This window comes from Amphiprion ocellaris, chromosome 8 (genome assembly GCF_022539595.1).
Source record: "Amphiprion ocellaris isolate individual 3 ecotype Okinawa chromosome 8, ASM2253959v1, whole genome shotgun sequence".
NCBI classification, from domain to species: domain Eukaryota; kingdom Metazoa; phylum Chordata; class Actinopteri; family Pomacentridae; genus Amphiprion; species Amphiprion ocellaris.
In genome coordinates this window covers 23359926-23374799 of record NC_072773.1, presented here as the reverse complement: position 1 = coordinate 23374799, position 14874 = coordinate 23359926, and the positions used below count along the sequence as shown (strand labels likewise).

Genomic DNA, 14874 nt, shown 5'->3' with positions numbered 1-14874 from the left:
ATACCCTTTGTGGGTTACAGCTTTACAAGTATTATTGTTACAGTACAATCTAATCCAAGTCAAATTTTAATTGAGAATCATGATAATTATTTGTCATGTTTTTAAGACATAAATGATTCATACATTATTTGAAAAAATGATGATTTCATCAATAATAAAAACAACCATTAGTTTCAGTAGTATCATAATTCATCCATTAGGCGCTCATTTTGCATTCCCCTGGTATCCACTAGTCAACAGTGCTGTATGTTGGTGGCAGGTTTTACAGAAGACTTACTGTAAGCTACTACATCTTTATGCCCTCCATTGCTGAAAGAGTAATACTATAATGGCTGTTACAGCTTTAATTGATGGTGTGGTTTGTATCAGCCAATATTTTCTCTACAGCTGGCTGTGTGGTGCCAACAACTGCACTGCTTCAGGCTGTAAAAGTTTTTTTGTTTTTTTGTTTTTTTTTTTTTAAAAACCAAATTCACTGAATGTTTCTTACTCAGAGGAGAAAAAGACTCACAAATCACCTGCATTGGACCCCGGAGAGCTGGTATTTACTAAACATTCAAGGGAATTTCCACTTAAAGCCTAATTTATGCCTGATCCTGACCGAAAGGCTGCTACAATCGTACTACAACATGTTACAAAGAGATTAACTCCTTCGATAGAGGGCATGTTGTAATGCACATATGTTAAACATCTCAATAAAACCGGAGATCACAGGCGAGCATGGGTAGAAAGCCAGAGAGCAAAGATCGACTGATAGCGAGTAAAATTAAAAGCCTTCCCATATCTCTGCAGCAGAGTGGCCCCGCAAGCAGCAGCAACAAACCCAAGCACAGCAAGCCAACACAGAAGTAAAAGCAAAGAGGCACTTGAAGAGGAAATGTTGTTTTCGGCAGCACTGTGTACACACCTTGGCATTAATATAGGGGTCAAAGGGCCCACAGCGTTTGAACTCTTTATGGTCTACAGAGCTCTGGGAGGGAGGAAGAGAAGATAGGTCGATGGTTTTGGTTCAAACAAGCAATGAACAAATGAATGATGATCATAAATGAGCCAAACTAAATATAAAGGAGAAAAAAAAATCAGAGTTGAGTTAATAAACAATCAGATGTCATGAACAGGCAGGAAGAAATGACACAAAATGAGACTGCAGTTCTTCTCAGTTTAGCTGATTTCATATCTAAATGAGGCTTGTTGTTTGATAAAATTTGACAGTTCTGACTACATCTACAAAGCTCATAATGGGTCATTTCTCCTCATCCCAAACAGAACAGGCCAGAGATGGTTTTGGTCTGGAGGCTGTCGGTGCAGTAAGCAACCAAACAAAACAAATCAAACACAAGAGTTAAAATGGTTAGAGAAAACAAGCAGTTTTCACAGTAGCACAGTGCCACAGCACTTTAAGTGTCACATTATCAAAGGAGAAGTCAGACTCATGATGCTCTGAGGTTAATGCACTCTGGTTACATTCTTTTTGACATTCATCTTGTCCAAACGTAGATCATGCCATGCTGAACTTCACTTTGCAATCAAAGATCTCTACGTGGCATTTTGTTGCTAAAAATGGCCTCTTTACCAACTGTGAAAATGACCAACTTCCTGTTACTGCTGACTAAACCATTAGAACTGCAATTATGACACTAACAGAGATTAACAAATGTGCTAAAAAGCAAAGTGTCATTGGAGTAGAAGAGGGCTACTGTATGATCTTAATGTGTCTGTCACATACATATACACTGACAAAATGAAGAATAAATGAATTAAGTGGCGATATCACTGAATTACTGTTTTTACGTCAAATATCAATGGTACTGTAGTAATGTTTGCCAAACAAAATCAAAATCACAAGAGGCTAATTCCACACTAATACGTTTTCATTTCATGAGGGCTCTTTGAAACAAAAGCGATCTCTGTTTGCATTAACAGTTTTAGCATAGTATAAGAAATGATTACCGTGCATGATGTACTTGTGAAAATGTAGGTTAAATGACCACTCACACATTTTGAGAATGCAAGTGCTGGTGTAAACATCTACGTTGAATTAACCACTGATTGTCAAAGCTCATGTCTTTCTTTTCTTCCAGAAAACGATCAGGTGAATGGCAGGTGACAAATCAGGGAATGGCATGGAGTCACAGTTGAGTTCTAATCCCAAAGTAAACATGAGTATCTACATCATTGCCTCCAAAAGTCTATGTTTTTGCCCTTTCGAACTAAATCACAATCCTGGAGTTTTCTAACTAAAGCACTATGTGCAGCATTTTCAAAAGTCTCTAATTTCAGGGCCATAAAATGCCAGAATAGTGTATAGGTGTAAAGTGTAAACACAACAGACACTAATCGCTATAATACAAAATGTATTAGTGTGGATGTAGCCAGACTGACCAAAATAAACACATGCATGCATGCTAACACAGAAGAGCAAATGCAGAGGCAGACCTGCTCGTTGAGTTTGGGGTGTGAGGGTCCTTGGTGAATGAGGAGTTTTACGATATGCTCATCTCCCTTCCATGCAGCCAGATGCAGAGGGTAGCAGCCCTTGTTGTCCGCAATGTTGGTCAAGGCCTCGTTTCGTAGCAGCGCCTCCACCACGTCGCTGCAGATGAATGACAGGGCAGGGCAGGTCAGAGAATGCCAACAGCATAAACCACACTAATAAATACACACAGCCTTAGCAAACAGCCAATCAATAGCTTTATCCTCCTCAAGGGACAACTGTCTGCAAGGGCTGACCTCATTTAAAGCAGAGAATAAACACGGGAGCTGAAACAGGCAGCCAACAAGCATCTTTCCCAATTCCCAAAGTTATTTATCGCAGATCTACCTGTGTCCATTAAGGGCGGCGTGGTGGAGAGGGGTGTATCCAGTGTTGTCCACACAATTCACATTGGGGCCTCTCCAGATACTGTCAGAATGAGAAAGGATTGTTAGGCTTCAAAACAGACACAAACATATCTCACACCAAACAAACACTGCAAATCCCCCTGTAAAGTCCCCATCTGTGGGTGTGACTGACTTTGTTCTGATTGCTATCTCAGTCTCTCACAGCAGTTAGTCCACATACAGGTGGGAGTGTACTTTCACAAACTCTTCCTCCCTGAAGAAACATGAGATGGCAGGAATGAAGAAGCGCAAGGCCAAGAGCACTATTAAACCAGGAAGGCAAAGCAGCGCCTTCACACTGAGCAGCAGTTTACTGTAACCCTGTGCAACCAAATCTGGAGTATTCTGGTCCAAGTCCTGAAGCGGAACAGGCTTTTGTTATGCAATGTGACAAGCAAAAAACAGTATTGGGACAGAGCCAAAAAGCATTGCATGGTAAAGTGTAAGGTAGGCCAGCATTAGCCCAGCACTCCCATTCATTTGAGCTGAACTCAGCTGTCAGCTCAGATTGGTTTGTTTCTTTTAATTTGCAAAGAGCACTGTGGTGAGGAGGAGAAAGAATGATGACAGAGGGGGTGGCAAAGAAGGACGAGAGGGAGTAATTTAAGAAGCTAAAGGATGTCTGGTGAGACACAGTGCCAGGACGGGATGTGAGGCTCTCTTGAAAGACCTTAACACATTCTAAATAAATCATGTGATGAGGAAATCCCAGCACTAGTGAACCAAATATCCGAGACCAGAGCCATTTGCCATACAGAAAGAGAATTGGAGCAAAACAGTTGGGCCTCACAGCGAATCAATCATAAATGGAAGAGAATTTTTTAAAAGGAGATTAGAAATATTCTTTGCTTTTCTACTGTTTACTTTTGATATATAATAGAAAACTGTCTGAAATGCAAAATATTGGTTTGACAGCTGGACAGCTTCATTAATTATTACTGCCTTGAATTTTGATGCAAGCAAGGAACTTCCATGAATGAAGCCTTTGGGGAGAACCAGAAGAAAGAGCAGCAGCACAGGCTATTTGTAAGTCATTTCAGTGTAGAATAAAAGTTAAACATCAGCTCCAGGAGTTGAGCGCCTTCACAGACACAATAAGGATTGATCCATAACATAATCAGCGAGTACAAGGTGTGGCAGCAGGATCCTCAGCGTCTTCATATCAGCTTCACAGCTACTGTGTGACTTTGCTCCAAACGAACAGCTCGTTTTTGTCGCAGTAATGGCTGTTTTGCCCCCCTAAAATACATCTCCCATAATAGCTCTCAGAGCAGACTGCAATTACACAGTCAGAGCCGTCTCATCAAATAAGTGTCTTGGAGGGCTCTATAGCCTGCAGAACAATGGGCCTGGCAGAGCATAGACACACTGGGATGCACCACTCTACCACTCATATCCTAAGCTGTTTATTTCTTGCAGAAGCCCTTCTGGGTCTCATCTTACTAAGTCAGGCAGCCACGAAGTCATGGGACATCAAAAGCAGTGCTAGGAGGAAGTACTAGAATGGGAAAATGTGGTGGGAGGAAAGTCCAGGGACTGGTAAATTTCGGTTAGACAAGGGGAAAATGTGTAAGCTACAATTATATGACCTCTGACACCATCACACACATATATATATATATATATATATATATATATATATATATATATATATATATATATATATATATATGCTTCCTCTAGATTCCTAGTAACCAAATTTGTAGTAAAGGGTACAGCAACACTGACTAATACATGGCCACTGAACAGATCAAAAGGGAAAACAGAGACAGAAACAGACCTCTAGTTGCTGTCCTAGATAAAAGAGTTACGTAACTGCTTAGAGCAAAAAATCCCTTATACAAATTATCATAAACATGGACAGAGCAGTGACTGCACGTGGAGAATTCACAAAATCAGCCATAAGGCAGTAACAATTATCAGAGCGATGCAAGATTATGCACCTAATTAACATGAGTTTTTGATTTCATCCCGTTGATTTTCATATGCAAGTAAACATTCAGTGTTAGCTTATCTTGTGTTCAATGCACTGTAGTTTAGAATTTTGACAACAATTTCTATTGTAAGTATAAAAAAAAAAGCTTTGCAGGACAAAACTCCATTAAGTCAGACATACCATGAGACATATTGCAACATTTCCCTTTCACACTTCAAGTCATCAATTTAGAGCAAAAGCTAAAATTCATGATGTCTTTACACTGTGGTCCTCCTCATCACTCATGACTCTGATGTGTCATCACTAAAAGAAGTTCTAAAAATGCAGCCCAGAAAAATAAAAATTGTGTCATATCTTCTTCATGACCAAACAGGAGCGTAATACATCATAAGCCACATTATTCTACTAGTTAGTTCTAAATCAGTTCATTAATCCTATCAAAATCCATTCCATGCAGAGGGAATGAAGATGTCTGCTCATTACATTTTTCACTGTCACAGTATTTGGTTTGCTATTACCAGAGCTGCCTGCAGCAGCAGCTTTAAGCGCAGTACAAGTGTTACGTCCCCTGAGCATTTTGGCAGCATGGCACTCAAGGGCATGAGTCAGAGTGGTGCTCGACAATCCACTTCATCCTCTTACTACGGCTCACAACCAACCTAACCGAGGGATGGGGCTTAGGCCCAGAGCGGGGCAATGGGCAAAACAGAGTTGATTTGGTTTGGGAGGGGGCACATTCATGGGAACTGACTGAGGAATTCCTGTTTGAAAGGCTGAGCTAATCCTTAATTTGCCTGAGGGAATATCAGCGGGATGAAGCCTAAGTTTGAAAGAGATTCTGTGGGGCTGTAATTTTGTGTTGTATAAAGCCCAGCCACTACCAGAGGAGGAGGGATAATAATATTTTCTCTCTTTTATGTATTGTCTGCATTAGTTTGCAGATATTAGTCACACATGCTGAAGAGATTTTAAAAAGGCTGTCATTTCCAAAACATGTAGGCTGTAACATAAATCTCTATTGTGTTTTTCCTTAAGTCCAAATGTCATGAAGTCACTAATTAATACAGAAGACACTGGAATTTGGTTTTCAGTTTTGAAACTCAAACACAAAAAAAATAAATCAAGGAAGCTAACATGTTTGAATGTGTATGCAAATTAGACATATAGTTGCAGATAAAACAGATATATATTGTATTGTATATTGTATTTCATACATATGAATGAACCTGGCTAGACAGGCGGGCAAAAACAGAACGAGCACATCTTGTATGATAATTACTAAATGCTAACTTGTTATTTTGTAGCAATTATGATCTGGAGTAACTAGAATTACTAGTTCCATATTTTTAGTACATTGCTTGCATCAACAGTTTCCAACACCTGACACCAAAAAATGGTATTGTCTGTTATTTTGATATGAATATGCACAATAAATATAACAATAAAAACAATATAAGAATATCTGAAATGCCATGAATAAGCGTAAGTTTGTATATATTCTCTATGAATTCACACTCATGCAAACATTTGACCCTTCAGATGGAAGTCCTGGATACGTGAGCTGTGTATGATGTTTTTAATTTTTTGGAGTTTAGAAGAAAATATCTTAGAGGGAACAGCAAGAGAAATTAAACTTAATTTGTTATAGCTATAATGTCTTCTATAATTCAATATTTGGTTTAATTGGCTACATGTTTATGTGCACTTTGCTCAATAAAAGCATGTTTGAAACAATTAATTCCAATTCTTTATTCAGTGAGCATCAGCTATTCAGTGTTTGGGGTCAGCAGTGTACCTACTAAAGCAGAAAGAACTGTATAACTAATACAATTTAATGTTTGTTTACCAGATGCTTGAAGTAAAATTTTCTACTTATTCTATAATAACCTCAGTGGAACCAAAATATATGATTGCATATTTATTTATGTGGCCCTGGAGAAAAGGAAAGGCAGAAATCAGTAGCAGCTTAAAGCAAATGAGAACCCAGGTGAGTGTGAACCCAGTGTCAAATAAACAGATTTTTCCTCCAGCCTATTAGCAGTGTGACCACACTGCCAGGGGATTAGTCTAGCCCAGGGCAATGAGCCCAGCAGTGACTGGCGCATGTCAGCCACCGTAAGGGAAATTGGGCTTAATTATGCATACTGCTGGCTGGTGTTGAAACCAGATGCCCTGCTGCCAAACAGTCAGCCTGAGCATCTTCTCCTCGGCAGACTCTGACATACCTGCTGGAGCCCTCCAGGCCTGCTGAGGACTACTCTCACTGAGTTAATGAATGAAAACACTCAATGTCAAAATATCAGGTTTGAACCAAAGGGCTACAACTGTAAGTAAGTAGTACACGATCATCATAAAGGAGAGCACAGCTACAGCTCTGAAGCAATATTACAACTTACACTGCACAGACAGACAAATTAAGCAATGGAGTTCTAATATACGGCATGTTCATAGCAAAACTTGTCTTCAAACTAGATGCCAGGAGAATTTCTTGATTGATTTCTTTATGTTGTTCATGCTTCTGATCACTTATGGTTAGGCTTTTATTTTCTAAAGCTCCTGAAGAGTCCACATGGCATCAGTGTGCACAGGAGTCACAGCCATGGAAACAGGCATTTGTCACTATACTTATGCACAGCAGTGTTTTGAGCTAAATGCTAACCTGACCAGGTCTAGTGGTTAAAATGTCATCTACCTTGGTGATTAATGTGTTAACATGCTTTTTGTTAGTGCACATGTAATGCAAAGTACAGCTCAGGCTTGTGCAAAGTACTGCCCAAAGTGAATATCCGAAAGGATAAATGATTTATCTGAGAAGTTAAGGGATCACTAAAGATATTACAGAGACTACTGAGGGGATATGAATGTCTCTACCAAATGTTACGAGAATTTCTCCAGCACTAATTTCAAACCTTTTGGTTGGGATCGAGGAAAACTCAACAGATCACCAAGTAAACAGAATTTATCCTTTGAGGAATAAGAGTGCCTATTTAAAAATCCATGGTAATCCATCCAGTAGTTGTTGAGCTATTTCAGTCTGGACCAAAGTGGTGGACAGACTACTCAGCTGACACTGTCATGCATAGAGTCATGCTGGTATCAAGGCTCTCTAAATTGAAGAAATGCAGTGTGTGACAGTCAACATCTCAACAAGTGCTACTGAATCATATGAATCTTGTTTCAGTGCAACAAAAACAGATCCAGTTAAAACAGATCAAAATGTACTGAAGCTATGACAGAGGTACAGCAGCTCATTTGCTAATGCAGTTGTAGTCTTGTCAAAGCCTGACTGAGTTTTCATGGCTCATAAACACACCATAGTGAGCATTTCACAGTGCAACTGTGTTGCAGCAGGAGGTGTGAATAAACTGCATCTGCCCAAAGACTATGATCAGAGCAGTCCAATGGGATCCAGCAGAATCAAGATGATGGGCATGAAAATTGCTGGTGACAGGCTGAAAAGGTGACATGAATATCGAAGAAAAGAAGAAAACCAATAGGGAAAGAATCAGATGGAGAGAGAAAACAAGGAAAGCACATCCAGTCACAGCCTGTCCTTCAACAATTTCCCACACTGATTTCACAGCAGGCGTTACTGCACAATGAAACAGATCTGACTGCTCACACTAACATCCACGGAGCAGTATGCTCATTTGCTCATTTTCATTTTCTGTTAAAATACTGCCGGGTGGCTAGTTATTTTCAGATAAGCTGACAACCCACTTTTTAAAATAGACTTCTGTATAATCTAGTTTGCATAGTTGAAGATTCTGTGTAAAGTCTCTCAGTTTGTTCATAAGATCAATCAGCAAAGTAATCATGAAACTTAAGCACACCAGTTTTTCAAGTTGAGATTTTTTGTGACCCATTACACTCATTCTCAACTTATTGATATGCTGCGTGCGTAAATATGGAAGTGTGTTTCATAACAACACTGTATTGCCAATCTGCTTAGTTGTGCTAAGACTAATCTGTTCCAGAAAACTTTGTTTGGTTTCGTTTACACCACATGGAGAAACAGTGAAGCAAAAGGAAATTTTTAAAAAGATCTAGGCTAATTTGCTTTCTGTGTCAACATACTGGGCAGCGCCATTACTCCAGCTCCAAGTACAACATGTTTGAAGTCTGAAGGTGGAGTAGAGGTTGGCGTGGGCCCAGCAGGTGGGCAAGAAGACTGCTGAGAGCAGCAGAGTGGGAGAGAAAGGACGACGCCAGCCAGCAGGCCAGACGGATGAAAATGTCTGGGTCGGGGGCTGCAATCAGTCAGTGAACACATGTAGCCTGAACAAGACGAAGGTATGCCCGACGTCTCTGCTCACTGTGGTACCTCTTCCTATAAATGGATCCTAAAAAGACACCACACACACAGATACACCACAACCTCAGCAGCCTTATCTCTTCCATTTGTTCATTTGTTATTATAAGGTTTTCAGTGAGAGGGGTGAAATAGAGTTCACATAAACAAGCACACATCGTTGTCAGTAAACGTGTTTGTGCATTGCTGTGGTTCTCATATCAACTTTCTGTTTCTTTCATGAAGGAATCACAGACATTGAAACTGTGAATAAGCATTTTCTTTTAGAAAACAGAACTAAGAGAGACTAACATTGAAAGCGATAATAATGTTGTGAAATGTTTTAATAAAGTTATTGGCATTATCAGCATGGCTTGGCATCCTTACAAGATGTATTTTCTATTTCAGACAACTTCAAAGCAATCTTTTCTCTGACAAACTAATCAAGAAACCCCTGACCCACTTGGATGAAATCTATTTTTAGCCTACCACCATTAGTTTAAAGTAAAGAGGGCTACCTACTGCATGCAACGGACACTGTATCTGTCAATTTCTGCTCCCCCACATGCACAGATGTGGAATTCATCATTACTAAGTGTCTTTCTGCCTGCTTTCTCAGACTACACAAACATGAGGCGTAAACATAACGTGCAGAGCACAGCATCGCAAATTCAGATGCTCCTGGAATGCTAACATGGGGGTGTTAGATTTCTCAGCTACCACTGCTCCCTCTGGTTTGAACCAGATACAGTTTCTTTCAGATCGAAAGTCAACAAATGATGAAATGTCACTGGTGCGGCGGCTGTTTGCCCGGCTTTTACCTCACGATGATTTGATCTGAGGTCCCTGCCAGTTGGGTAGAAATGGTAGAAAATGTCTAGTTAATGCCGTCTGTCTGCCCAAACTGTGGGCAGTGAGACAGTTTGCATGAACTTCTCGCTTCTGTGAAGCGCAGCTAAGGAATGAGTGTCAGAACCCCGCTGTGAGCCTGTCATTTGTATACACAGCATCCCCACAGTGCACCTTCACACATACATGCACACAGGTCCTAATAAAAGCAGAGGCTAGAGGGAATTTTGTTTTTAAAAGGACAGCGTGTGCTGGTTCTCACAGAGCAGATATCCTCTCGGCTGACACCAGTCTGACAGCATGGGTCTGCTTGGGATGAGCCAGAAACTGCGGATGAAATGGGATGGAATGATTTGGAGTTGTGCCCAAGCCTCTTAAAATGCTAACCAAGTCATCAAACTGATACTGTAGAAATGCTTTTCTCGCTAGTATTTAGTACATTGAAAAACATGGAATAGAGAGAATACATTTCAAGAGACCTTTGTGAATCTCTTAAAGTAATCTTTGTCTCCAAACATCTCAAAAGCACCACTTGTTTTGTGGGGACTGCTAATGTTTCCTATTTCTACTGTATAAGAAAACACTAGTTTAAATAAGCAGAGTCTTCTTAATAGGTGGTCCGATTCTATCCAAATGACAGCTCAATTTTCTCTGTAAAACTAAAAGTATAGAAAAGCCCTGGAATGGTCTTTTGCTACTGATATGAATATGAAAAGCACCATTCTAGGCTTTGTCAGTAGGACAAAGGACATGGCTGTGAAGCTGGGAGACGAGCCCTCATCTGGCTAAGCTCTCAGAGCGTCTGTCCAGGACTCCATGCATTCCTCTGTTAATTTCCCCTCAGTGGGCAGGCACTTTCCCTGCCAGGGACTTGTCTTACCTCCGGTCCAAATGCAGCAGCTGCCTGTGTTTGGACAACCTGGGCCAGGAAGTGCTAGTGATGAGCTCTTCCCCTACTCTTCTGGGATCAAAACGGGTCGTGGGGCCCCTGACAAAAACGACAGTACGGAGAACAAAAAATAGCAAATTTGTGCCCTAAAATAAGCCTTGAAATAGATGCCAATATGACCTACAAAAAGTATGAATGCATCAAACTTACTTCTGCATCAAAAAGCTGCAGCCACATCTTTGCTGTTACTATCAAGGTTACCCCCTGACCTTACTACTTGAGGAAGCCCTGCCCAGCTTATTCAGTGTTAATGGAGCACCATGAAAACAAATGTATGGGGCAGCAGTGATGTTAAATATCCCGAGGTCAGTGTCTATTCCATGGCAACGGCTGGGATGCAGCCTCCTGGGAAAGCAGACATTCCGCAGAACGGAGCTGTACAACGGCCTAGTTACAAAAACACTGCATGTCTTAACATGCGTCCCATTCCAGAGCAAGAACACTGAAAATCTAGTGGAAACACACATTGCACACCTTCAAAGAACAGTAATGAAGTAGATTAGATCATTCTGGGTAGCCTGCTTTAATCTATACAATAAACAGGAAGCTACTGTTGTTTACAACTGGAACAGAAGGCCTAAAGTGCTGCTACTACAGAAAAAAGTCTAAAAACTAAAATTATGAAGAACTTTTATTACACGAGTGGAAGGTAATGCACGTGGAACGCAGCAGGAGTGTAAATAACAAACATCTCATTCCATATATTGACATTACAACCAGCATAGACTACAACTGACTATAGACAGCAGTCTTCACCACAGATCCAATCTCCCCTGACAGGATTACAGGCCTACACTTTCTAACAATAGATGATGAATAAGTCACAATGAGATAAAGGAGAAAAACAATCACATACACAAACCCACAGCCTGTAGCATTTCACTGTGATGCCCTCAGACATATTGACATTTTGATTATGCAAACTAAATCAAATGTCATACACAATAACAACTATCCCCCAAGCTGCCCTGCGGTCAATACTCTTACCACCTGTTCTATTCTAAGAGCCTGTCCTATAAGTTCAGGTGTCCACAAGCAACAACGTTTTTTAGATCTATGCACCAGTAGTTACTTCATGTCCTATAAAGTCTAGCCAATAATTTCCCAGAGTCGTCGTTAGCAAACGCTGATGGTTCAGGACAGAAAAGATGACACAATGGACTGTTCAGTCTGAGGAAGAGATGGAGTCAGGTTTGACTGCATGACATCTCGGAATTGGATTTCTGATTAGAAGGTTTAATGTAATTACCCTGAGTACATAGTGCAATTTGCACTAAGAAACACTGTGATGCATCACCTCGAACTTCGCCTTAACACTTCTCCCTTAGATGAAGGCGGCCGGCAGCAGGGCTCCCAAAGGAGCAGTGTTATATATAGACTGACAGATGTTCACCTGCATACACTCAGCTATAAAATAAGTGTGAAGATGGGCCACTTATGGCCCTCTGACATTAAGCACTTAGCCTGGCTGTCAGTTTTATCCTAACAAGTGTACCAGCTATACTTCCACAGGCATATAGAACCCTACATACCGTTAAGGAGTTGACTCTTTCACAACAACGAAGCTGTTCTTTTCTTTCTTGGTGAGTGCTAATAAGGCTTATCGCACAGAGCCTCTCTCTCTCAACCGTACAAAGTTTATGAAAGTGCATTTCATGGATCCAGAACAATATGTTTCAGCCTGGGGAAAATCAACAATCCTGTTGTGGTAAGCCTATAATTCAGATAACATCTGCAGGACAAAATGAAATTCTGAACTTATCAGATCTACGTCACCTTAATATTACCCGCATCTGCACTAAGTTAAAAGTAGCTGTTTTTTTATAAGATGGTGGGAAATTTTATGCAATGTTCAGTTTACATAAACTGAAGACTCAAGCCTTTATCTGTGTCTTTAATTTTAGGCAAATGTTCTTTAGACATGCATTCTAAATCGCAGTATGCACAGATTGCATCTTGGGAGAGTGACGGACGTTTTATAGTAACTGAACTTTGCTTTTTTAATATGAACCCAGGATTTATAGCTAATAAAGCAGGAGAGGAAACATCAATGAGAAGAGAAAACCTTGAAAGAGCAGTGAAACCTGTCTAATCTTACACAGAAGGTCTTTCAACAGATGTGAAAAACCACATCAAATGTTAACCTCACGCAGGACTTCCCTCTGAGACCAGTGATATAAATGACATGCTCCTGCTGTATGCCCACACACCTGAGGATAATAAATGCAGACCCATGCTTAGGGCTGTTGGATAAAGATTGCCAAATGGCAAAATAATGTTTCTTGAAAATCTGATTCTGACATCTGGCTTCATACTCCAAATTCACCAGCGAGTGTTAAGATCTAGACTGTGAGGAAGCTATTAATAATGCATTTGTACCAGTTTCTACGGAGCTCTCGGGTTGTTTTGTTGCAGATTTCACTAGTTAAGTTGCATAATTGCCTCCCAGGCCGTTTATGCACATTACAGTAGAAGTGGCAGGAACACAGGAGCTGTGGGCTAACAAAGAAGCATGCCTCTGCCTCTGTCTCTGCGCTGGCTTGGGTTGTTTGTTTGGCAACGCAGAAACAATACTGTGTTAACCCAACCGAGCATATCTGACACACTGAAAGCTGTAACAGCAAACGATTAGACAATATTTGACACGGACTGAGGCTGCTGAATGGTCTCCCAGTTAGTTCCAGCCGCCTCCTCCTTCCCCATACCTGAGCAGACTGGAGAGCGGATGAGAGGAGGCGCCGTGGCCGCCGCTGTTGCCGCTTCCACCGGTCCCAGACGATCCGCCAGCGGACTGTCGCTTTCCGGATAAAAGCTTCTCTACCGCGGCCAGGTTTCCCGTCCGAGCCGCCTCGAGAAGCTCCTGCTCCTTCCCCATCGCGTACCCAAGAAAAAAAAAAGCCCAGAGGAGGCGCGGGGAAGAAGAAGGAAAAAGGGGGGTTTGGTTTGTGGGAGTGAAATTCCTGTGCGACCCTCGTTCTCCCAGCCTCAAGTTACTCCTGCTGGTGTGAGGAGGAGGAAACAAAAGCTCCCCTCCGCCGCTGGGTCCGTCCGTCCCGGTCCACGGTGCTGCTGGCGCTCAAGGGGGAAAAGTTTGGTTCAGCGGCTCGGCACCAGCATCGAACAAACTTCCTCTGACCAGTCCCCCGAGCGTCGTCCGTCACTTCCTTGAAACTGCCCTTTCTTTCTGCATCTCCAATCCGAAAACCTTCACACACACACACACACACACACACACTCAGAGAGAGAGAAGCCCAACCACCGCCGCCCGAGCTGCTGCAGACAAGAGCTGGATGGAATAAAGCAAGATGGCGGCGGGATACACCGTACATGAATAGGCAGACATGCTACTTTATCCCATCCAGTTTTTAAAAAGATCTGCTCTACTGTAACTTGTACACATTTCCAAACCTAGCCCTTTAATCGTGTGTTATGAGCGTTATCGCTTCATCTACAGTTAGTCAGCATAAATGAGAAAAAAAGGGAAATGTATGCTTTGACCACATTCATCAAAAATATTTTTATTATATAATACTCCTCATTAAGAGGGTGAGACATTCTGAGCCAATAGTCAGATTGGACTCATTATTTTTAAATGCAGGCAGTTAACTAATTTATCAGTAATGGGCAATCACTACGTATTTCTGTGCAATAACACACTATTTATTACACTGTAAACTTGCACTCTATTTTCTTAGGAAATGCACACTTTATATTTATGCTTATATTGTTTCTATTTATGTTTATATTATTAGGACATATTTTTCTACTTATGTTTATATTTTTAGGAAATAGTTTTCTGAATAAAGCATCTATCTATCTATCTATCTATCTATCTATCTATCTATCTATCTATCTATCTATCTATCTTACTCTCAATAAAGTATTTCTGATTTTATTTCTGATTATTAACAAGAATCACCAAGAACATGTCAATTGAATTAAAATACAAAATGTGAAACAATATATTAC

At 40.9% G+C, this 14874-nt stretch overlaps 1 protein-coding gene across 10 annotated transcripts in view; it reads right to left on the bottom strand.

Moving 5' to 3' along the window:
- LOC111572089 (ankyrin repeat and SAM domain-containing protein 1A) overlaps window positions 1-14130 on the bottom strand; it is a 66950-nt gene extending 52820 nt beyond the window's left edge. For 5 of the 10 annotated variants that reach the window (XM_055012711.1, XM_055012713.1, XM_055012712.1 and 2 more), the window contains exons 1-3: window positions 13611-14130; window positions 2822-2902; window positions 2437-2593 (exon numbers count right to left, since the gene is read on the bottom strand). In XM_055012711.1, coding sequence (XP_054868686.1) covers window positions 2437-2593; window positions 2822-2902; window positions 13611-13780 — 408 coding nt within the window. In that variant the 5' untranslated portion in view covers window positions 13781-14130. Of the gene's footprint in view, window positions 1-907; window positions 971-2436; window positions 2594-2821; window positions 2903-13610 lie in introns of all 10 variants that reach the window. The other 5 variants (XM_055012718.1, XM_055012719.1, XM_055012720.1 and 2 more) reach the window with 3 other exon arrangements.
- Window positions 14131-14874: the final 744 nt, after the last annotated feature.